General features: G+C 42.6%; 4 protein-coding genes and 1 non-coding gene across 13 annotated transcripts; 4 read left to right on the top strand and 1 right to left on the bottom strand.

The window, feature by feature from the left end:
* The first annotated feature begins 881 nt into the window (after positions 1-881).
* On the top strand, positions 882-965 carry TRNAL-CAA (transfer RNA leucine (anticodon CAA)). The gene has a single exon. It is a non-coding gene; the product is annotated as a tRNA-Leu (tRNA).
* Positions 966-1,647: 682 nt separating this feature from the next.
* LOC103999875 (uncharacterized) lies at positions 1,648-3,357 on the top strand. Of its 8 annotated transcripts, none has more exons than XM_018819083.2 (4): positions 1,648-1,734; positions 1,925-2,697; positions 2,780-2,907; positions 3,056-3,357. In XM_018819083.2, the coding sequence occupies exons 2-3, from the start codon at positions 2,131-2,133 to the stop codon at positions 2,870-2,872; spliced, it is 660 nt and encodes a 219-aa protein (XP_018674628.2). In that variant the 5' UTR covers positions 1,648-1,734; positions 1,925-2,130; the 3' UTR covers positions 2,873-2,907; positions 3,056-3,357. The 8 variants fall into 8 exon arrangements, with proteins under 8 accessions (XP_018674628.2, XP_018674627.2, XP_018674626.2 ...); XM_018819082.2 differs by having other exon boundaries at positions 3,005-3,357; XM_018819081.2 differs by having other exon boundaries at positions 3,000-3,357.
* A 645-nt stretch (positions 3,358-4,002) lies between these two features.
* Positions 4,003-6,746, top strand: LOC135650601 (cation/H(+) antiporter 15-like). Its single transcript, XM_065170083.1, has 3 exons — positions 4,003-4,242; positions 4,333-5,331; positions 5,450-6,746. Exons 1-3 carry the CDS (start codon positions 4,003-4,005, stop codon positions 6,713-6,715), a joined length of 2,505 nt encoding a protein of 834 aa, XP_065026155.1. The 3' UTR covers positions 6,716-6,746.
* A 1,217-nt stretch (positions 6,747-7,963) lies between these two features.
* On the top strand, positions 7,964-11,869 carry LOC103999877 (uncharacterized). Its single transcript, XM_009421773.3, has 2 exons — positions 7,964-8,344; positions 11,378-11,869. Exons 1-2 carry the CDS (start codon positions 8,165-8,167, stop codon positions 11,549-11,551), a joined length of 354 nt encoding a protein of 117 aa, XP_009420048.1. The 5' UTR covers positions 7,964-8,164; the 3' UTR covers positions 11,552-11,869.
* A 2,115-nt stretch (positions 11,870-13,984) lies between these two features.
* LOC103999878 (delta(12)-acyl-lipid-desaturase-like) lies at positions 13,985-16,122 on the bottom strand. 2 transcript variants are annotated; one of them, XM_018819065.2, is made up of 2 exons: positions 15,475-16,122; positions 13,985-15,372 (listed from the first exon to the last, which is right to left on the bottom strand). In XM_018819065.2, the coding sequence occupies exons 1-2, from the start codon at positions 15,503-15,505 to the stop codon at positions 14,216-14,218; spliced, it is 1,188 nt and encodes a 395-aa protein (XP_018674610.2). In that variant the 5' UTR covers positions 15,506-16,122; the 3' UTR covers positions 13,985-14,215. The 2 variants fall into 2 exon arrangements, with proteins under 2 accessions (XP_018674610.2, XP_009420049.2); XM_009421774.3 differs by having other exon boundaries at positions 15,573-16,119.
* Positions 16,123-22,970: the final 6,848 nt, after the last annotated feature.

The following is a 22,970-nucleotide window of genomic DNA, read 5'->3' as shown; positions in this document are numbered from 1 at the left end:
AGATCTGTAGTGAAAGCCGATGGCTTCGAGTGAATAGGTATTGAGAGTGGATGTAGGTCACGACGATCGAACTACTATAAAACTTGATTTGCATTTCTTTCATACTATATATTGCAAACTAATTTACTGGCTTATTACTTTCACTACGCTTATAAACATATTTTTAAGTCAAGCATATTTCTGATATGAGCTTTTATCAAATGAGATTTTTGAATCAAAAGTACTAATTTACCACCACACACACCCCCCCCCCCCCTCTCTAGTGCTAACTTGGTCTTTAAGAGACCTATCGTGCCGGATCTTTGGCACAGTTGAGGAGGCACTATGAGATGACTCCCCACGAGCAAGGCATATATCCTCCCAGATTAATTCACTCCCATCATAAGTGAGAAGCTCTCCACACCATCTCTCTACGATGGCGCCTCACGTGAACTCTCTATGCTAGCTCCTCATAGGCCAGCTCTCTACAACAACTCTCTACGCCCATGCCTTATGCTAGCTCTCCACAACAGTTCTTTAGGTCAAATCTACAATTTCGATGTTAAACCAAGTTGAACTGACTCGTTGGTTGACATTTTAGTGTAATAGTATATCTATATGACAAAAATAACCCATTCCTAGGTGCTATCAAAGACGGGATTACCCCGCATTTGCAAGCTGGAGGTGGAAAGGCATAATCAACCTCAATTAAATCAGAACTATGAAGTAATATATATATAATAAAAAGTAATGATATGGTGACTCATGTAATAGTATGATGCGAATCTTATGGTGTGTGCTTTAGGTGCGAATTTATTAAGAGTCATGACTTTATATGTGAGGATGGTTCTTTTGTTAATTATATATTTCATATACTAATTGGAAGCATTTAATTCACAATTGTCAGGATGGCCGAGTGGTCTAAGGCGTCAGACTCAAGTTCTGGTCTTCGTGAGAGGGCGTGGGTTCAAATCCCACTTCTGACATTAATACATATTCTATTTTCTCCCAATGGGATCCAACTATTTAGTTTACATAATTAAGATTGCTTTAAATTTATGCAACCACACATCCAACGACGATTACTCTGCATGATTTAGATTACTTACTCCCTTCTTGTGTGGCTCAAATCCCGCATTAGTGTACATAGCTAAGATTATTTTTAGTTGTTGCCCTCATCATCGTACGGCATCGCTATAAAGCCATTATGGCTTATGCACTCGGTGCTAGCAATCATTTGTCGTAAAGTCACGAGATGTTGACGACCTTTTCCTGTTAAGATCACACGGCCCAACTGCTTTTAGTGATGACGACTGGTGCCGTGTCACAGCTAGGAGATTGAGATGGACAAGCTCTTTTCCATGGGCCCGCGCTGGCAAACCATGGAGAGCGGGACTTCTGGTAATTGGCTGGTCGGTCCATACATCACATCATCGTTATCCCAAGGCTTCATACCTGAACACGTGTTCTTTAGATATTAGCTTAACTACTGGACCCCATCAAACAGATTGTCTTCCTAGTTTGCACGCAGATACCGCTGCGTGGCGAGTTACGACTGGACGCAGACCACTCTCGAGGATCACGGGAGCGCGCCGCAAGCAGAGCCGTCCGATTTGGAAATCGTAGCGTAGTTGCTTTCATGAGCGCCGTTTCGTTTGTTTTCGTCTTCTTCGGGCCCGCTCCGTGGGCGGGCGCAGTTCTTTATTGCTGCTTTTCGATCGGCCGGCCGTTCTTTCCCCGCCGTCTGTCGCAGAGGTAAGCTCTCTCTTCTCTACTTCATTGATCCTTTCTTCCATAGCTCTGGAGGGCAGCAGAAATGCTAGCTTCTCTTAGGGTTTTGATCGTTTCAAGGATTAGCAGTCTAAGTTAAACTGATTTCTCAAGGTTGATTAGTAGCACATCTTTTGTTTTTGTGATGATTTTGCACTATTTTTTGGCTTACCAGATCAAGTTGAAGCGTTTTCCTTATTGCCAGCCTTGTTTCTGGTTTCCTTTCTTCGTTTGTGGAACAAATCCAACTTTCCTGGTGCATCTCTGGATGTTCCGATGAAGAGATTGGAACATTAGACTATATCCCTTACAGTCTACCCGAAGGAACCAGGAAGGGAATTGTTGGGGCATTGTCTGGTACGACAAAATTAGGTCTCCGTAATGTTCCTTGTGCAAATGGACTCCGAATGCGTGCCGGTGGCCAAAGCCTCACCCGAGGAAGTTGATGTGACGGGGATCACCAAGATGGAGTCTATGCTCAGGTTGAAGGGAATGGAGAATTGTGGGCAAGCAATCTACGGGCAGGCTCCCTTCGTGGGGGACAATGACCACCCAGAAGTTCGAGATGATGCATTCATCGAGCTCATCGGTGGAAGGGAAGTTTATCCTCCGACACCCTCTCCGGATAGAGATAGTTCGGAGCCTCCCTCCTCTTCCGACCAATCCGAGGAGCTTGATTCCATTCTGGACTGCCGGACACCATCGGGAAACGTCTTTGATCCGTTTGCTCCTGGGCCAGAAGAACTGGTTTTTGCCCCCAGAAAGAAGATGCTGAAGGGAACCCAAGTACCTCCTCGGCGGCAGCTCAACTTCAATGACTGTGGTGATTCCAATCAACAGGTCAAACACAATGTTGCTGAAGATGCTGTCGAGGAAGATGACCTATTGGAGTTGTTTTTTCGATCATTTCTCGAACTGATTGTTCTAAATCGGATACAGGAGACATCGGTTAAGAACTTTCCGCTTCATGGTGACACTTCTGAATGTCTCAAGACACCCATTTTATTACCTTTACTAACAGGGGTTGCAGGGACATGCCCTCCTGCACCCAGGAGAGAAGCAGCAAACTCAAGGACGTTCAGGCTTGGGGTATGCCGAAAGCTCGAGTTCGGGACCGGCTTGACTTGATCATTCCAGCTCTCCCGACGAAAATTACAGGTAAAGAGCTTTTGTTATGGTGCGCATTTGCTGTAAAAAGCTTATTTCAATAACCATCATTACTTGTTTTATTTTGATTTACTTCCTTAAAGGGTAGGCTGAAGGCTTGTTCACCAAGAGCTGATCAATCTGATAAGAAATTTTGCAGAGCTTTGGGAGTAATAGCTTCAAACGCAGCTTTTGTGGACTCTTCAACTTACTGGTTTTACCTGTAGGCATTGATTTTGCTGACCTGAGAGGGGAAGTTATTAATTCCATGTAACTTCGGAGTGGAATTATAGATGTCCTTAAACAACTGAACTAATACAAAATATTTGGTAGTAACTCGATGTCCTGTTCTTGCCATTATAGTCATTATTGGCGATGCCATCACTATGTGAACTTGTTGGTATTGATTGCTGTTTGTTGCTGCTTATGATATGGGCTTTTAATTGGCATAATTTCCCTGCATCCTACTCGCCCATCTGTGCTATAATTCTTTCAATTTTGATGCTTGCTTTACACTAACAAGCCATTGAGCTGGAGAGACTGACATTATGATCAGATTGCTATGATTTCTGTTGGCCATGTTGGAACAATAGCCTAGTCTTCATTTGCATTTTGTCCCTTGCATGGTTTAGTGCTGGTGAGACAATGAACATTTTATACAAAGATAAATTGCTTTTGGTGTGTGTGTGACTATCTTTAGATTTCTGCTTCAGGCCATAAATATTGTCTGTTTGAATAATGGCCTCATTTGTCGCTGACCAAAGGCAGATAGATGTGCGTGGTCCTTGTGGTTGTGGTGGGTCCACGGTATCGGATTGACAAGTTGGTAGGAATTGGAGGGGTAAACAAAGCATCGTTTGGGTTGTAGATATGACCAAAGGCCCAACTTATTTTGTGTTGACATTTGACCAAATCTTTGTTGATCTGACCACACGAGATCCGCCAAGAGGATGACGGTCTACCAGGAAGAATAATAGCATTACTGCTCGTCGGTACTGCCAAACCCACACCACCTGCTTTCCATCTTCCTCCTCACCCTCTCTCTCTCTCTCTCTCTCTCTCTCTCTCCTCATTCGCCTCGCAACAGTCCTCAAGCCAAGCAAAAAGATGGAGACGAACTCGCCGATACAGTACCTCACTTTCGCGAGAAGCAACGCCTCGCATGCCCCGTTTGTGTGCTACGCCCGGACGATGTCCAGCAGCTTCGGCGTTTGGAAGGGAGAGAACCCCTTGGTTTTCTCCATCCCTCTATTTCTTTTCCAGGTAATACTTGTCGTCATCACCACTCGCATCACAGCCTTTGTCCTACGCCCCCTCCGCCAGCATCGCTATATCTCTGACGTCATAGTAAGCTCGCTCTAACCGACTCCCCCTCATTTGACCGCCTTTAACCGCGGTCATCAGCTAACGTCGTCAGTTGCGTCACATGAATGCTAGGGTGGGTTCGTGTTGGGTCCATCGATCATGGGAAGAATCCCGGATTTCAATATCATGATCTTCCCTCTGAGGAGCTTAATCATCCTCGACACCATGTCTCACCTCGGACTCGTCTACTTCATCTTCACTGTCGGAGTGGAGGTCGAGAAGAACGTGATCAAGCGCAAGGGTGCCAAGGCCTTGGCCTTCGCTGCCGGTTGCATGGTGCCCTCGTTCGCCATCGGCTCACTCTCGGGCATCTTCATCCACCGTCGCCTCCAAGAGGCCACGAACGAGGCCGCCTTCATCACCTTCCTCGGGTTCACCCTCTCCATCAACTCGTTCTCCGTCCTCGCCCGCGTCCTAGCAGAGCAGAAGCTGGTCGGCTCTGAGATCGGGCGGCTCGCACTGTCGTCGGCCATGCTCAGCGACATTTGTGCGTGGATCTTGCTGGCCTTCTCCATAGGGCTGGCGCAGAGCGACGGAGACTTGCTGTCGTCGCTGTGGACGGTGCTGTCGGGGATAACGCTCTTGCTCTTCAGCTATGCGGTGTTGAAGCCTGGTGTGCTCTGGGTGCAACGGCGGACGCCGGAAGGCGAGGATCTGGACGAAATTTACGCGTGTGTGCTCCTCGTGGGGGTGATGGTGTGGGCTTTCATCGCCGACGCCCTGGGGACGCACGCCATCTTCGGGGCTTTCGTGTTCGGGTTGTCGGTGCCCAACGGACCGCTGGGGGAGGCGCTCATTGAGAAGGTGGAGGATTTCGTGGCCGGCATACTGATGCCACTTTTCTTCGTGATCAGCGGGCTGAGGACGGATGTCTACAGCATCAAGGACCCAGGGTCGACCGTCTTGCTGATAATAGTGGTGTTGGCCGGCGCCGCGTCGAAGGTGGCCAGCGGTGCGTTTCTGGCTGCCACGTATAGGATGCCTCTCCACGAAGGAATGTCGTTGGGTATCCTCATGAATACCAAAGGTCTTGTCGACGTGATCATCCTCAACATCGGCAGAAGTAAGATGGTAATTGATTCCGAACTCTCGTTCTGTTTGTATTCATTTGGTGTGATCTTTGGATTGCATGATTTGGGCATGCATGCTGTACGTAACACGACTCTGGTTGCATCCGATGGAATTGCAGATCCTGGGCAATCAATCATTCACAATCCTGGTCGTCATGTCGGTGGTGGTGACAACTCTGGTGAGCCCGCTCCTCAAAGCCGTGGTGAGGCCATCGAAGCGCCTGGTGTTCTATAAGCGCCGCACCATCTGGTGGCCCAACCCGGACTCGGAGCTACGACTGCTCACCTGCGTCCATGTCCCCCGGCAGGTACCCGGTCTCATCGCTCTCCTCGACATATCGCACCCCACGAAGCGCTCCCCTATATTCGTCTACGCCCTCCACCTCATTGAGCTCACAGGAAGGACCTCCGCCATACTCCTCAACGCCGCCCCGGCCGACGCCTCCCCCAGCGGTAACCAGCACGCCCACGGCCACGGCCACGGCCGCATACAGGCCCAGTCCGATCACATCTTCCACGCCTTCGAGTCCTACGACCAGTACGCAGGCGGCGTGTCCATCCAGTTCCTCACTGCCATCTCCCCTTACGCCACCATGCACGAGGACGTCATCTCCGCGGCCGAGGACCGACACGCCGCTCTCATTCTCCTGCCTTTCCACAAGCACCACACCGTCGACGGCGGCATGCGCCCTAATCACCCGGCCTGCCGAGCCATCAACCAGAGTGTCCTCTCGGCTGCGCCATGCTCCGTCGGCATCCTCATCGACCGCGGCCTGGGAAGCCATCGCGCCACGCGTCGCATCACACTGCTCTTCTTCGGTGGGCCGGACGACCGGGAGGCACTGGCGCTAGCGTCGCGCATGGCCGGGCACCCCGCCATCAACGTGACCGTGCTGCGCTTCGTGCACGCGGCCAGGGTCCACTCGCAGAGTGGATCGCCCAAGACAGAAAGGGTGGTGACGGTGGCGGGGGAGGACGAGGAGAGGGATTGGAGGATCGACGAGGAGTGCGTGGGGGAGTTCCGCGAAAGGTGGGGAGGAGGGATAGCGGAGTACGAGGAGCGAGTGGTGAGCAACGCGGAGGAAACGGTGGCGGTGATAAGAGGGGTGGATGGGATACAAGACATGTACGTGGTGGGGAGGGGACACGGGAAGGAGTCGCCTCTCACGGCGGGGCTGACGGACTGGAGCGAGTGCCCTGAGCTCGGGCCAATCGGGGACCTGTTGGCATCGCCAGACTTCGGGACGACGGCGTCGGTGCTCGTGCTGCAGCAGGGCAAGGGAGGGGCGCCCGCCGACGCCATGATGGAGCCAAAGGGGCGCGTCTACATGAACAAGGCCGATCACCACCGTGCTAGTAAACAGATACCTGGCACCAGAGTGTGAGGCTTCGTTAAGTCAATCATTGGCCACAAGGCAACTGTTTGATGCAGACGAGGAGCGAGAGATAAGAGACGGAGGGGTTTTCGAAGGCCGAGCAGTAACTTGCAATTTCTTGCTCGAGCTTTGGGCCAGTAAGAAACGCCCAATAATAGTTGGATTTGGAGCAATGGATTTAGCAATTCAATCAGAATATAATTACAAGGAGGTCCATTACTCAGTTAGCTCTGTAAAGATACATTACATTTTTACCATTCAAAATGTTCGATATATCTTAATCAAAATATTAAATATTTTTTTATAATCATCCGGATTTGAGGAATGTATACTATAAAAGTAATCTCCTTTTTAGTTGACGGGTTAAGAGTTTATTTGGATCATCTATAATGTTTTCAAATAGGTTTTATAATGTTTTTATTATGATGATCAAAATATTATAATAAATTAAAATTTTAATTTTATCTGGTTAAGATCGTTTCTAAACTATTATAATTAGAGCATGATATTATATAAAATAATTTATAATATATTTTTAATTTTATTTAACTTATTTATAATATTTTTAAATAAAATTATATAATTTTTTTTATTATGATGATAAACAAATTTTGAAGAATAATTTGAGTATTTTTTAAAATAAAGCCTACTGTTTAAGAGGTATCGATTAAAAAATACTTAAAATATAAATATTGTTTTTTTTTCCCAAAAATGAACTGTGTCAATCTTTATCAACGTGGTTTATTCCTTTAATCGTCGTTCGATTTCATGTATCATCGTCCTGTGTTGTATTTCCGGCGGTTCCCGACGAACGAACGTCTACCACATAAAACATGAGGTAAGCGTCGTAGTTAGTGGTCGCTCGAGATGTCGTTGCCATACGACTGACTCCTCACGAGATGCCACTTTGGCACTCCCTCTCCCGATTCATCCACTTCCAATCCACTAATCGTTGGAGGACGTAAGCAAAAGGCAACGCAACTTCCAACGTGTCGACAATCTTCACATATTATTTATTATATTCTCTGTCCTCATCATCAATGATTCCCTATGACTTATGCGCTTCAATTAATTCCATGAAACCTGAATGGGTGGCTTCTGCTACCGTCCCATAACATCAATGATTCTCTTTTAGAATATTATTTGCAATTTTTCATCGATATAAAATTAAAAAGAAATCCCCACTCATAACATGAAAACCCATTTAATTACTATCACAAAAAAAACAAAAAAATAAAGCATCGTAACGCAGAAAACCTTTTCCGGCCAAAACAAATGGTTTGTTCTTCGTAACAGCTCGCGGACTCGACTTGCGCGCTGTCTAATCGGTCTCAAAACCCTAAAAGTAATCACTGGCGATTTCCCTCGATTGCCTGCCCGAGAAACCGTGTATCCGGCGGCGCTCTACTGTAGGAGAGCTCCGCTTCGGTCGTGTGATCGTCGGGGGAGGAGATTAAGATGTCGCTGCGGATAAAGGCGGTGGTGGAGAAGTTCGTGAGGGAGCTGCAGGAGGCGCTGGATGCGGACATACAGGACCGCATCATGAAGGAGAGGGAGATGCAGAGCTACATCCAGGAGAGGGAGCGAGAGGTCGCCGAGAGGGAGGCCGCCTGGAAGGCCGAGCTCTCTCGCCGAGAGGTATTTTTATTCTTCCGCCGATTCCCCTCTCTTTGAGAATCTTCTTCCTTTCTCTCATCATTCCAATACTTTTTGACTTCTTTAACATTAGCTTGAACTGGGGATGCGTGAATCCACAGTTTTCTTGGTTTGAGAGAACCATCGTAGTGGATTGGGCCGCATCTGAGGGTTGATGCTTCATATGAGACATCGATATATGTTAATTATTGCACATATCCAACTGGATTCGTATATTACGGACTCGCCAGTTTCAGCAAAACGTGAATCGCATGGTATGGAGGATGGGATGAAGATTGAAGTAATATCTTCTGGGAAACCTAAGATTCAGTGTCAAGCTCACTGCAAGTGACTTTCTTTCTTGTTCTTTGTTAGTTGTTCTAAGCTACAATAAAGATGCTCGCGCAATGTGGTTCTAGAATTTGTCATGCCAGCGGTTGATGAATGAACACTTGATGAGGGGTGGTTAAGTATATATAAGATGTGAGGACCCTTTAATTTCTTAAGATATTGCTCATTACAGATCGACGGTGATTCCTGATGCCATAAGAAAGTTGCTTCATCGCAACACACGGGTTGTCAAGCATTTAAGTGAAGCAATGCAAACGGCCTTTTTTTTTTTTGGCTTTCATAGTTATCACTAAACACATCTGTACTTAATCTTCTCGAAACATTGTGTTAGTGTGATCGTAAGTCAATGGCCGGCAATATTTTTCTGTTAATACAGCTTTTTGGTAGGAAGCAAGCCATCTAGCTTACCTCAGATAATTGTGTACATAGACCTTTTTTTCTGTCTTTTTTAAAAATCACTTTTCTCTGCTGATGCAAGAGGCACTGCTGTGTCATGCTTTAGATTTGTTTTTCTTCCTTTCTAGATTTGTTTTTCTTCCTTTCTAATCATGGATTATTCTGGACTGTAACTGTCCTAGAAGTTAGAAACAGAACCTTATTACTTGTATATGAGTGCTATTTCTGTATCCTCAAACTTTCTCTGAGGACCTTATATTACCGAATTCCACACTTACTCCCTTTGAAATGCTGCGCTTTCATTAAAATTTTTCTGTTTGTTTTTCTTGAGCGGTTTCAACATATCCTTGGCATAGGAGTTATTAGGTGTTCTCAGTGACATACATAGAAATTGGAAAATAATATCCATTTGGGCCAAAAAGGCCTTGCAAATGATTTTGCAACAGCAAAGCTCATCTGGAAGGTTTTTTTATATCAAGGATATGTTAGATCGACAAAAATAGGACCATCCCAGAAATATGTTAGCGATTACATCTAGTTCTATTCAATATGAATGCTACTGACATGCGTCGTGGGATTGATTTGTATAAAACAGATGATACACTTCTTTTCTGCGTTCACCAAATCGTATGCTTTAGAAAATTTAGATTGGGCTTCTCCGGGCTCTGTTAAAATTAGAAAATTGTCACTTGTTGAAATTTGGCATTGGTGCTTTATCTGCCAGTCAATATAAGCAGAGATTAGCTTGAATGGAATTTTGTTTTTTTTTCTGTTTTGGATACTACAACTATGTTAATGTTCTCAGGCTCTTGCGACACCCCACAGGAAATGTAGTTAGATGCCACTTAACATATTTTCTTGTGATGAGGTAGAGATTGCTTCTACAATTTACATGACCATAATGTTCCTAATTTCCTGTAGAAAGAACTGACAATAATGTGCCATCTGTTGAAGCTGAATTGTTCTGAACTTTTGGCAACTGTGAGGTAGGAATCTTTAAAATTCATGGGGATATCAGACATTAGGAAATTGAAGAGGTGGTTTAAGTTTATTTGCCTGGTTCGAGAAAAAGATAATATTCTAGATCAATCATGTGTAGACCTGCTTATTATATGTCTGGTTTAGGTACTGAAAGTATGTTCCTGGTTTCCTGTGACAACATAACCTTTAACTCACCACTTGACATTGTGTTAGGAAGCTTCTATTTTAGATCCTGCTGTATGGAAGTATTTTAGATCTGGTTTAAGTACTGAATACACACTCCTGGTTTCCAATGACAACATAACCTTTACTCTCTAGTTGACAGTGTATCAGGAGTGAATTTGAACCCAAGTATTTATTCAGCTGATTAGCTATTATCCATTAGGTAAGAAGCAACTGTTACCAATGTTTAGAGGTTCTGTTGTTGACGTGAAACATGAGGATAACATTTGGATGAGGAGAATTACATGAATCTTTTCTAGTTTTGTGGTACTTATTTATTTCATGAAGTCCATTTTAGGAGTTCTAGTTTCAAAGCCTGTCTTGTAGCTTATGGTTTGTTTAGGGAATTGAGATCAGAGTTGAATGGTCAATTTTTAACTGTAACATTTTGAACAGTTCAGTTGTTCCACTGTATTCATTCTTGTGAAATTCTGAGTTGTTTAATCTGGAAACCTCAGCCAAGAATAGACCTGCTTAGTATCTTTTTCGAATCCAAATACCACTATTTCTTTCTATAGTTGTACGTGATGTGAGAAGATATATAAGGAAACACGAGAAAATTCTAAAGAAACAATTAAAAATGACAGCTTATAGTTTAAACAATGATATTACCCTAAGTAAAGTTAATGATGGGAAAATATCTATGTGGCAGATCCTGGCGGTTGGGACATTACCCTTATTGCAGTGGTGGCATTTTTCACTATAGTAATTCTGTTCTTGTGGTAAACTTTGTCAAAAAGGTTCCTTTAAAATAAATCATATTTTGCATTGTTACATTTTCTGTTTCAATCACCGGAACTTTCTGAAAGTTGAGAATAAAATAAGACAAACTTTTCTTTTTTTCTTTTTTCTTTTGTTGCTGAACATGCCCTAGTTCCAGTGTCTCAATATGATTTACATTGCTTAAGAAAAGAATTCTCAGCATGTTGGATGTATACAGTCAGGTGAAACTTCTGTTACTATTTGTATCATGGCATATTATATTTCCTTTCAGATTACTGCTTGAAATCTATAACCAATGCTTGTATACTGATTGCGTTTCTCAGCTCAAAGACTTAATGTTCCTTTTGGATCTTTCTTTTGCAGGCAGAGATTGCACGGCAGGAGGCTCGGCTGAAGATGGAGAGAGAAAATCTAGAGAAGGAAAAGAGTGTTCTGACGGGCACTGCATCAAATCAAGATAACCAAGATGGTGCTCTTGAGATCACCGTCAGCGGAGAAAAGTACCGTTGCCTCCGATTCTCTAAGGCTAAGAAATGACAGCAAGCGATGAGGAACATTAAATTTGTAAAGCATCATGATTATATAGGGTTAAATTTATTATTTAGAACTATAAAGGCTTGAAGATCATATAACATATGCAAACAATTCCCTTAGAATGAAATTATCCACAGGAAACTCTGTAACCCATTGTGTTGTAAGTACAATGACATGGTTCCGGCGTGGGAGTGCTCATCAGGCCTGGCAGAATTCCAGGTTAAGGGAGTCTTACTGCTTTAGTTTTGTCTACCATTTCATGACCTTTCCTTGTGCATGCCAAAACTGCATGAGTTTTCTGATAGTAGGAGTTATTTTGTTTGTCTATTGTTTGAGTTCTTCTTTCTCTGTTTTATGTTTGCCAAAACAAATAAAGTTTATTTGTGTGGTTCTTTTCTTCTGGTGAGCCTATATATATATATATATATATGGGAAGAAAACAAATAATATATAATTGTGGGTGACATAAATGTTACCATCATGTAGTGAGATTTAACATCATGCTTAATGATATGGCATATTTGTGGCGCAGGTGTTGTAATGGGAGGGATGAGACACCCCGCTAGCATGGAAGTGGCTGATCACACTGATAAGCCACTATGCACAAGCACAAAAGTATAGGCTCAATAGTAACATAACGTGGTATGTATATACTGTTCTCGAATAATTTAGTATGATCTGTTTGTTGGTGGTAGCATGCCAGCACAGTTGGATCTTTAGCTTTGCTTATTCCATTTTCAGCTACTTCGAGATGGGAAGTAATTGATCTTTGTTCAATGGGGGAACAGGAAAAACACTCCAAATCGGTTAAAATCTTAATCTATATGAGAGGTGATCTTAATCTATATTCATAACGCCCCTCAATGGGTGACTAATGGTCTACATTAAATTTGAACATAAATATTTGATTCTGATATCATCTTAATATTTTATTTAATAGCATTCATTTTAAAAGAATAAGCGATATGATCTTAATCTTATTCTTCAAACTTGCTGAGTTGGACCACAAGGATAAGATAAGATATTGATCAGCAAAAGTGGAGATTTGGAAGGGTTAGTAGGCGTGTGGGACTTGATGAGAGTTATGAGGAGCTTATGGCCCTAACACGCTGACCATCCATGGATCACAATTCGCAGACGATAGCAAAACGGAAGCCAAAGATCATAAATAGTTCACATATTCGAGCCAGCCAGAGATCATAAAGACCGGAGGCTGCCAACTTCCGCGACCTCGTGCAGAGGCTCACAGGGAAGCCGGCAACAGCAACAACAGGCTGCCCAAATCAGAAGAAGAAGAAGAAGAAGAAGACACTCCCAAACACAACGAATGGCGAGCCCTCTCGGAGGTGCAGAGAGCCAGTGGAATCGCATAAGAATATCTCCTTCACACGAAGGGAAGAAGAGGAGAAGAGGGTGCTGTGGGTGGAGAACAATTCAGGTGGATTCCTCCAATGAATTCCAAGAGATCGATGCATTTCCTTGAGGAGCTCAGCGATTTCCCGTTGTTTCCTGGAGTGCGAAGCGAAATTGTTTGGACCTGCAGACTCATGAGTACTATTTCACCCCCTTTGGCCTCTTTTTCCTCTGTTCACCTTTGGTAGATTAAAGGTGAGGTTTAAAGAAGAAAAGATAAGATGTTCCCTTTTCTCTTACTTTGTTTTTTCGTTTTCCATCTCCATTTGCGGATGTTTGGTTTACTCGGAGATTTCTTGCAAAAAACCTAGGATTTTTTTTTTTAATGAGAAGTTCTCATTTTCAGATTTCCTATTCGGTGCCCCTTATATATATTGTACTATGGTAGTTTTATATGTCTCTATAGTCCTTCCACAAAAGAAAAAAAAAAAATTGTCAACCCTGTTTATTTTGTTGTCTCGTTAATAAAAGCTCAAAAGTCCTACAACAACTAGGCATGGATTCACAAGTAGCAGCTCCGTTTATGAGCAATAAGATATCAGACGTATTATTCTTTTTTTTCTTTCTTTAATAATTTTTTCCTAAATAGATAAGATACCATATTAATTTGTATTAAATGAAAGTCCAGGAAAGTTAAGAAATAGGTTCTTATTCTTAGCACCCTACTAATCCTCATTTCTTGGCGTAGGCCCGATAGTAGAATAGACGATGTATATCACGTGATATTCATCGTTCCCTCGAAACTTGACACTTGCATCCCAACTTGTCAAAAAGGCCGAAACTTTGTTGATCGAATCTCTAACTTCGATGATTACCAGAATATGCTAACATGTCAAAAGACAAAAAAAACAAAAAAGTCGATCTAACCTGTCGTGTCATCATAAATTACAAGAATATTTTCTTAATATCAAACGGTTAGGTATTCTATATTATAAATAAGAGTGAGAGAAAAGCCATGTGGGTCTAATTGAGATCGATCGATGTGGCTTATGGTTGATACCAAACATTAGGTCGCGAAGAATCGCTGCAAATCCCAAATGCCATGGTAAAGAAAGGAAGAAAGAAAGAAAGAGCATTATCGGAGACCAACGAGTAAAAACAACCCTATCAGTCTCTTCTCTGTTCTTCGACTTCCTATCCGATTCTACGAAGACGAGGCACTAACACAAAGAGGACGTAGCAACGACAGCGCCGCCGCCGCGCGTCCTCCTTTCCCTCCGTCGCCAAATCTTCTCTTTTGGTTTACGGATCGATTCAGAACTCCTTCCGGTACCAGAAGACACCCTCCTGCTTTCTCCCCTCGTCCGGCTCCACGTAGATGCATTCCCGCGCCTCCCTCCACATCGCCTTCAGCAGCGGAGTCCCGTCGAACTGGTAGTACTCGCCCAGCAGCGGCTTGATCACCCTGGTCACCTCCGTGGCGTGGTAGTGCGGCATCGTCGAGAAGAGGTGGTGCGCGACGTGGGTGTCCGTGATGTTGTGGAACACCTTGTTGAGCACCCCGTAGTCCCTGTCCACCGTCGCCAGCGCCCCCCGCAGCCAGTCCCACTCGCTCGAGTCGTAGTGGGGCAACGCCGGGTGCGTGTGCTGCAGGTAGGTGATGAGGACCAGCCACCCGTTCACGATCAGCAGCGGCACGCCGTACACCCTCGCCAGCCACCAGAAGCCGTAGCTGGCCGCGAAGCGGTAGAGGGCATACGAGGTCGCCATGAGGCCGGCGTCGGAGATGAAGATTTGGGCCCGCTCGCGGTCCGTGTATATCGGCCCGTACGGGTCGAAGTGGCAGGCGAAGCGGGGGTAGGGGCGGCCGGAGACGTTGAAGGCGAGGTACAATGGCCAGCCGAGGGTGAGGGTGACGGCCAGGGTGACGATGCGGCCGAGCGGGTTGTTGAGGTACTTGGAATACCATGAAAGAGAGGCCTTGGGCTTGGGGACGAAGACCTCGTCGCGCTCGATGGAGCCGGTGTTGGAGTGGTGCCGGCGGTGGCTGTACTTCCAGGAGAAGTAGGGGACGAGGAGGGCGGAATGAAAGACGAGGCCGACAACGTCATCGAGGAGGGAGTAGTCGGAGAAGGCGTGATGGCCGCACTCGTGGGCGATGACCCATACGCCGGTGAGGACGCATCCCTGGAGGACCCAGTAGAGTGGCCAGGCGGCGAGGGCGAGTCCGAGCGAGAGCTTGGGGATGAGGGCGACGGCGACGTAGAGGAAGAGAACGGCAAAGAGCAGGTCCCGGAAGACGTAGGAGAAGGAGCGGATGACGGAGCGGTCGAAGCAGTGAGGTGGAATGGCCTTTTTGATCTGACCGAGGGTGAAGGGAGGCTTCTCGGTGGGCGAGCGGCGGAGGGGCACCACAGTCGCCGTCATGCCTCCGCGCGCGCGCATTGCTCCTGCTACCGCTCTGTCCTCACCTGCGACTCACGCACACAATTCCGTCAGGGCTCAGCCAAAAGGCACAGCAGAGAGGACGGAGGCGAAGAAAGTAGAAAGGCATGGGCGTTCCGTATCCGAACCAGTGGCGATGGCCACATGGTTGGTTTCCATCTTCGATTACCACAGGGCCCCTACCGGTGTTCGCATCACTGAACCAGTAGGCCGCACATCCACTCACCAGAGAAACGGATCTGTGTATAATCTGAGAAAGTGAGGGTTGTGTGATCCCTTGGGCGACGCCTGGGGAGTAGTCGTAGAAGCTTGCGCCTCCCCGAGGCCGTATATAAGCTTTTCGCTTCCTCTCACGTGTGAGGGCAGAAGCGTGGCCGTCGTTCATTGGAGGTCCTGCTGGCTCGCTTGCGAGGTCTCCCGATCTCCCGGATCCTCGCCGTCGGTTCCCCTGGACGGCACGGTGATCTCGCAGCCAAATCAGAGATCTGTTGTTATTTGGTTCGCTCCGGTCGCCGCCAAGTGGCTCCGCCGAGGGGACACCCGGCAGGACTCCCTTCTTCCCGGCCGCGTCACGCATGCTCGGCCATCGAAGCGACCATTTCGGACCTCCTGGACTATGGCCGGAGAGAAGGGTAGTCTGGTCATTTCATGGAAGGGAAAGCCGGTTCCCCCTCCGTTCATTTCGAACACCTGTAATGTTGGGAGGCTCCTATCTTGGTTGCGACAGCAGCTGCTACGTGGTATCGTTCATCCTAAAATACCAGCTGTCGTCGTCCTCGTCGTTTGTGCGTTTGAAGTCCTTTTATGTCTCGTGCTTCATCACGAGGGAAGACTGCGTTGGGAGACGATTCATTAATAACACAAGGCCAGAAGAGGTAATCCAGATGCGTATCTACCACCCATACAATTTCCATCTATTGTTAGCACGAAGGTTTACCGGGTGCAAGGAGTTCACATGGATGGTCGGAAAGGACTCTCAAGAATTGATAATGGATCATATCAAATAGAATAATTGTAATAGATATTTCACATATAATTTATTTAATTATTTGTTTTGTCTTAAAAGGTTACAAACATAGCCAATATTTATAGTAGATCAATCGATCTATAATTATTGATGCAGTATATTTTAGTATTCACCCCACGGATACGTCAGTTGCTACGACGAACTTGACATGACATTTCGAAGCTAACGTGGCGCACCAAGTCACCTCGACACTATGGTTCTAAGTGAGATAATCGCCTGCCATTCTTACAAGTACCTCTCTTACAATCTTTTACAAGTGGTTCACACTCTTACAAGTTTTCAACGAGAAAGAAGAAGGTGAACACTCAAGCAATTGAAAAACAAGACTTGCTAAAGACTTTGCTAAGGCTTTATCTCAATTTCTTACTCCTCAAAAGGTTATGTTCTCTATTGAGAATTGAGGGGTATTTATAGGCCCTAAGAGGATTCAAATTTTGGCTCCAACTTTTGAATTCTCTTGGGTTTTTGAGGCTGGCGGTGCAACCGCCTGTCGGTGGCGGTGCTACCGCTTGTCAATTTCCACATTGATAGTGTTCTGACAGTGCCACCGTCGGAACTCTCGGGTTCTGGGCGGTGCCACCGCTCGAACTCTTGGGTGCTGGGCGGTGCCACCGCACAGTCCGATGGTACCATCGCCTACACTATTTCAGCTCACTGGTTGGGCTCCAAACTTGCTCCAAACCAGTCCGAAATCGGACCCAATTGGCCCCTAACCGGATTATAGGATTAATCCTTAATCCTAATCCTAATTATATGTAAATTATGCAATTAAAAATATAGTTCTAAGCAAGTTTTTAATCGACAACGTCGAGTTTCCTTCTGGCGAGCTTTTCGGTGATCTTCCGACGGACTTTCGATACATCCTCGGATTTCTTCCGGTGGACTCCCAACAGGCTCCCGGTCTTGTGGTGAGTTCAACGAGTCTTTGGCAAGTAGCCGAACCTTCTTGGTGATCTCCGCGAATCTCCGACGATCTCTTCAGCAGACTTCCGAAAACTTCGACAAGTCCCCGATTTCTTCTCGGTTGGTTCCGGCAGCACTTCCGATGAATCTTTGGACTCTCGATGGACTCTCGAACACCCATCGAACTTGACTCCGGTAGACTTGCTTTATGTCTTCAAGCTTTCGTAGTTAATCTTGCATACTTAAAACTTCGATAGAGACAATTAATACAAAGCAATAATTAAGTTGTCCGGCATGTCATTGGTCCTATGACGCTTTATCCGATTCTTCGGCGCATCGTGCTCTCTTGCGGCCTATTGCCCAATCGGCCAGTTGACTCTGCAACTCCGATATCCTTGGCGCAATACCCACTCTTCTTGGCCCAATGCCTGAATCCACGACCCGAAGTCTTCTGTCGATACGTCGACCGATCCACTGGATCGACATCCAATCTTCTGACATGTTCCTCCGGCACAACATGATTTTCCTGCTTTAATTGTCTCATCCTGATCGAAGCATCATGCGTCACTCAAAACGTAGATTAAATCATAAACACATATCAAGTGGTTTCATCATCAAAATACGAGATTCAACAATCTCCCCCATTTTGATGATGATAATCACTTGATGACGAAGTTAACCTTAACTCCCAGAGTTTAAACAAACTCCCCCTATCAATATGTCATATTGATAGAACCTTGAATTCAGGTCGAATTTAAGTCATTGCAAATATTCAACGTGAATATTTGCAACACGTCATCATGCTTCACATGATCATACTTCTCCCCCTTTGTCATTAACAAAAAAGAGAAATGTCACTTTCTATGTGTTTGAGATATGAATTCAACTTATTGCATGAAAAAATATAATATCAAATTTTATCATCATGCAATTAGTAAGTTTGAAAATTTAGCAAATGCTACATCATGCAAGCTAGCAAAAATTTAGCAATTGCTTTATCACATTAGAATATGCAAGCTATCAAGTTTTAGATATGTAAAATAGTAAGATAGCATGTCCTTCTTCACAACATTTTACAATATTTTAGAACATGCAAGATAGCAGTTTTAAGATGTTCAAAAAGCAACTCTTGCTTCTTGAAATATACAAGTTTGCTAGATATGCACGTTAGCATGTTTTGCTTCTTGAGATAGGCAAGATAGTGATGTTCAAGAAGACAACTTTTGCTTCTTGAAATAATTAGCAATCTTTGCTACTTAAGATAGACAAGTTAGCAATCAAGTTTTTGCATCTTCTTGACTTGTGTAAGCTAGCTATCTCCCCCTTTGTCATTGTCAAAAAGAAGGGAAGACCCTTTACATCAATTATGACAAAGGTAAGTATCAATCTTATTTGTTTATCATTATATTTTCAAATTAGAATATACATATTTTCAAAAACCTTATATTTCATTCAAGCAAGATATTGAATAAACCGATCAACATTATGAGGATATCATACATGCTACTAAAATTTTTAACTATTTATCAATATTTTGATCATGATACCAAACATTCATCATTTAGAGCATTCATTATACAAAACATTAAATCAACATTTATAATACATCATTTTAGCAAAAACTCATAGTATTTTAAATCATGATTTACATCATATGCAATACATCACATCATAATTAAAAAGCATAAGTATTGCATGCATCATTGCAAATCATAAATGTTTCATATCATGATGGTATAACTTATCAAATTACATCCTACCATGCATGATCAAAACTTTTCATTTGTATGCATCAAAATAATATCAAGAGTGTTTCAGTCATGAGATCAATAAATTTGCACTATAGACAATCTCATGTTTTATCATTCATATTATTTTAATCATTGTTTCAATCATCACTATAACTCATCATGCAAAAAATGTAAAATCATCGAACATGATTCAAACATTTATTTTCAAAATATTTATCCCTATTTTCATGTATGATAATAAAGTATTCATGATACACATTATATGCATATATCATTACAATAAAAAGTAATTTTATGCATAATTTCAAATCATAAATGTTTCAAATCATGATGGTATTAATTTGTCAAATTTCATCCTACCATTCATGATCATAACTTTTCATCAAAACAAATTAATGAATATTTCATGTATTCATATCATCACATAAGGAATATCAAGGAGAAAATAATTGGGTGATGAGATAAACATTTCATGAATACAAGGAATTACATAAAAATCATACCATAAAATATTAAAATATGTGAATGCCAAAAGGCATGATTTCTTTTTGAAAAGCCTCATCATAAATAATCAAAGGAAAATCTTAGGAGATCAAATAATAAGAGATTTTTAAATAAAATTTTAAGTCAAGAATTTCTTTAGTAAATCACAAAAGGAAATGTAGGAGAAAAAGATTTCAATTCATGCATAAGAACACTTATGATTCATTTTGAAAATTTTCTCAAAATGTAAGAGAATAAAGAGTAAGAAATCTTGATTCATAAAGGATTTCATGTTATAAATTTCAAGAGATCAAGATCATGATTTCGAGAAAAAAATATTTAAATTTAAATCATCAAAATCATTATCAAAATCAAAGAGATTCACAAAGATGATACAAATGGATTCATCAAAATCAATAAGATTGAGTAAAATAATTTTCAAGAATGTTTTCCTCTTTTCGGTTGTTTCAAAACATATGATTTTGTTTCATTTATGCCAAATAAAAACATGTATCATGTTTAAAACCGAAGGTGTAAGATTTATTATAACAAAGATCAATAAGGCACTTTCATTATGGTAAAAATCAATAATCCATAAATCACAAGATTCATCATGCATAATTTCGAAATTTATTAAGCATGATTAATATGCATGACACTAAAATATGATTTCAAAATGTTTAATATTTTTATTACACAATTTCATCATTATGCATCATCATAAAGCATATTCATCAATCAAGGTTTCATTGAGCATAAGGTATTTTTAACCAAAATAATTTTGTTATTTGTTATAGTTATGCATTTTTCTTTTTAGGTGAATCTATCTTTTCACGCTTAGTTTTCCATACAAAAGCCATCACCATCATTAAGCATGATATTAAACTTCCTAATATTTTTATTAAGACATCAAGCATGGTTTCATTCAAAATCGAAAATCATCAAGATACACATTTTATCTTCTCAAGAAAAACATACATATGATCATTAGATTTAAAACTAACATTTTATTCCATTAACATAAAACATGTAATTTTAAAAAAAAATTATTCAAAAAAAAGAAAGTGCATCATGGAAAACATCAAGTAATTTCAAAATAAATTAAGGGGTTTTTGATTACCTCATCGTTGAAAACTGTTAAGGCGTAGTTTGCCACCTCGCCTTTCTTGATTTTCTCCTCATCTTCGGAGGAGCTCGTTTCATCCCAATTTATTTTCTTCTTCTTGCATTCAAAGCAAGTAGTTCCATTCTTTTTGTTCTTTAATTTTTGTTTTATTAATTTCTTAAATTTCTTTGCAAGTTCAAGTTCACCATCACTTGAGCCTATGCTCAAGTGGTCTTCATGTGTTCTATGTCCCAAATCCTTCCTGTCCTTTGGAAGGTTATTCTCGAGTTCCCTTTTTGTCACATTATTTATTTCATAGGTCATTAGAGACCCAATAAGTTCTTCGAGAGGGAATGTTTTAAGGTCTTTGGCCTCTTGAATGACCGTAACTTTTGGATCCCAACTTTTTGGAAAGAATTTTAAGATTTTAGTGACTAGTTCAAAGTTAGAAAAACTTTTCCCAAGAGTTTTGAGTCCATTGATGACATCCGTGAAACGGGTGTACATGTCTCCGATGGACTCACTTGGTTTCATCCGGAAAAGTTCGTAAGAATATACAAGAATATTGATTTTGGACTATTTCACTCGGCTAGTGCCTTCATGAGTAACCTTTAGAGTTCTCCAAATATCAAAAGTCGAGTCATACATCGAAACATGATTAAATTCATTTTTGTCAAGTGCACAATATAAGACATTCATAGCCTTTGTATTTAGAGAAAACATCTTCTTCTCCAAATCATTCCAATGGTTCATTGGAAGAGAAGACATTTCAAATCCATTTTCGACTATGTGCTATAAATTCAAATCCAAAGAAATTAAGAAAACTCTCATTCGAGTTTTCCAATAAGAGTAGTCCATCCCATTGAAAAAGGGAGGACGAATGAGAGAGTAACCCTCTTGAATGCCGAAAAGAGCTATTTCTAATTGGGTGTTAAACCAAAATAGAAAACCGTGGCTCTGATACCAATTGTTAGGATTGGAGCGGCACTAAGAGGGGGGGAGGGGGGTGGTGAATTAGTGCAGCGGATTAAAACTTGTAAGTTTAAAAATGATTCTGTAAAATACAGAGATTTCGTTTCAATAGTAACTTGAGTAGATGAAAACCGAAAGCTTGTAGTAGTGTAAATAACAATTTTAGGAAAGTAAGAACTCACACATTCCAGAAACACGCCAATTTAAAGTGGTTCGATCAAAATGACCTACATCCACTTGCGAAGCCTTCTTCGAAGAGGCTCCTAACTTCCACTAGCAAATCACTTTAAAGGGGAAGGACAAATACCCCTCTTACAACCTTTTACAACTTCCTGGGAGACCATCTCCTAGGCGGTGCCACCGCCGACCCTAGCGGTGCCACCGCCTGGCAGGAATTCTGGTCTGAATGGGTTGATCCATTCGGTCCAATTTAGGTCTATCAAGGGCCCAATTGCCCCCAGATTAAGTTAATGGAATCACCTCCCATTCCTAACTTAATATACATGCTAACTATGATATTTCTTAAGACATTTACTATAACTTGCTCCGGTGTATCAATCGCTTCTTCCAACGAGCTTCCGGCGAACTTTTGGCGAACATCCGACGAACCTTCGGCGATGCTCCGGCGGACTTCCGGCAAACTCCTAGACTTGCGATGATCCACTTGGCGAGTTTCAACAAGCTTCTTTGGCAAGCTCCTTGACTTCTCGGATTTGTTCCCGTAGAACCTCCGACGACCGTCCGGACTTTCGTCGAACTCTTGAACTCCTAACGTGATCATAGTCTTGACTCCGGCGCAACTCCTATTGCATGTCTTTCTTCCACCGTAGTTAATCCTGCACACTTATCTCAACATATGGATTAGATAACAAATGACAATTGACTTCATCATCAAAATCCGAGATTCAATAATCTCCCCCTTTTTTATGATGGCAATAAATTGATAACGGAGTTAACCTTAACTCCCCCTATCTATATGGCATACTTGAGATAAGTCATTCTTGAATTTAAAGCCTTTGAATTCAAGAGACATACTGATGAGTTAAAATTATTTAACCTTATCAATACTCCCATCATGATTCCTATCATGATGTATCTCTCTGAAAATGATGTCAAGGCTTGACGTCCATTTTCAAATTTCAAATGTGAATGATGGTAATGGTAGCAATTCATCATATGGTAAGATATCAACATGCAAAATTTCGAAGTAAGATTTTGATATCTTAACATGATGCACGTATTTCAAGTATTTTAGCAATCATAGCATTTCATCATATGGTAAGATATCAACACGTAAAATTACGATGCAAGTTCTTGATATCTTAACATGATGCAAACATGGCATAATGCAAATATGGCAATCATAGTTATTATCAATTCATA

This window comes from Musa acuminata, chromosome BXJ3-10 (genome assembly GCF_036884655.1).
Source record: "Musa acuminata AAA Group cultivar baxijiao chromosome BXJ3-10, Cavendish_Baxijiao_AAA, whole genome shotgun sequence".
Taxonomy (NCBI): Eukaryota; Viridiplantae; Streptophyta; class Magnoliopsida; order Zingiberales; family Musaceae; genus Musa; species Musa acuminata.
The sequence above is the reverse complement of the archived record's forward strand: the minus strand, read 5'-3'. Positions and strand labels throughout refer to the sequence as shown.

What these genes read in the sequence shown, in the direction of transcription:
- LOC135650601 (XM_065170083.1), top strand. Translation starts at nt 4,003, where the DNA reads ATGGAGACGAACTCGCCGATACAGTACCTCACTTTCGCGAGAAGCAAC. An exon ending in GCTATATCTCTGACGTCATA is followed by an intron (nt 4,243 to 4,332) that starts GTAAGCTCGCTC and finishes CATGAATGCTAG; the next exon opens with GGTGGGTTCGTGTTGGGTCC. An exon ending in ACATCGGCAGAAGTAAGATG is followed by an intron (nt 5,332 to 5,449) that starts GTAATTGATTCC and finishes ATGGAATTGCAG; the next exon opens with ATCCTGGGCAATCAATCATT.
- LOC103999875 (XM_009421771.3), top strand. Translation starts at nt 2,131, where the DNA reads ATGTTCCTTGTGCAAATGGACTCCGAATGCGTGCCGGTGGCCAAAGCC.
- LOC103999877 (XM_009421773.3), top strand. Translation starts at nt 8,165, where the DNA reads ATGTCGCTGCGGATAAAGGCGGTGGTGGAGAAGTTCGTGAGGGAGCTG. An exon ending in CCGAGCTCTCTCGCCGAGAG is followed by an intron (nt 8,345 to 11,377) that starts GTATTTTTATTC and finishes TTTCTTTTGCAG; the next exon opens with GCAGAGATTGCACGGCAGGA.
- LOC103999878 (XM_018819065.2), bottom strand. Translation starts at nt 15,505, where the DNA reads ATGGAAACCAACCATGTGGCCATCGCCACTG. An exon ending in CCATGTGGCCATCGCCACTG is followed by an intron (nt 15,373 to 15,474) that starts GTTCGGATACGG and finishes CGTGAGTCGCAG; the next exon opens with GTGAGGACAGAGCGGTAGCA.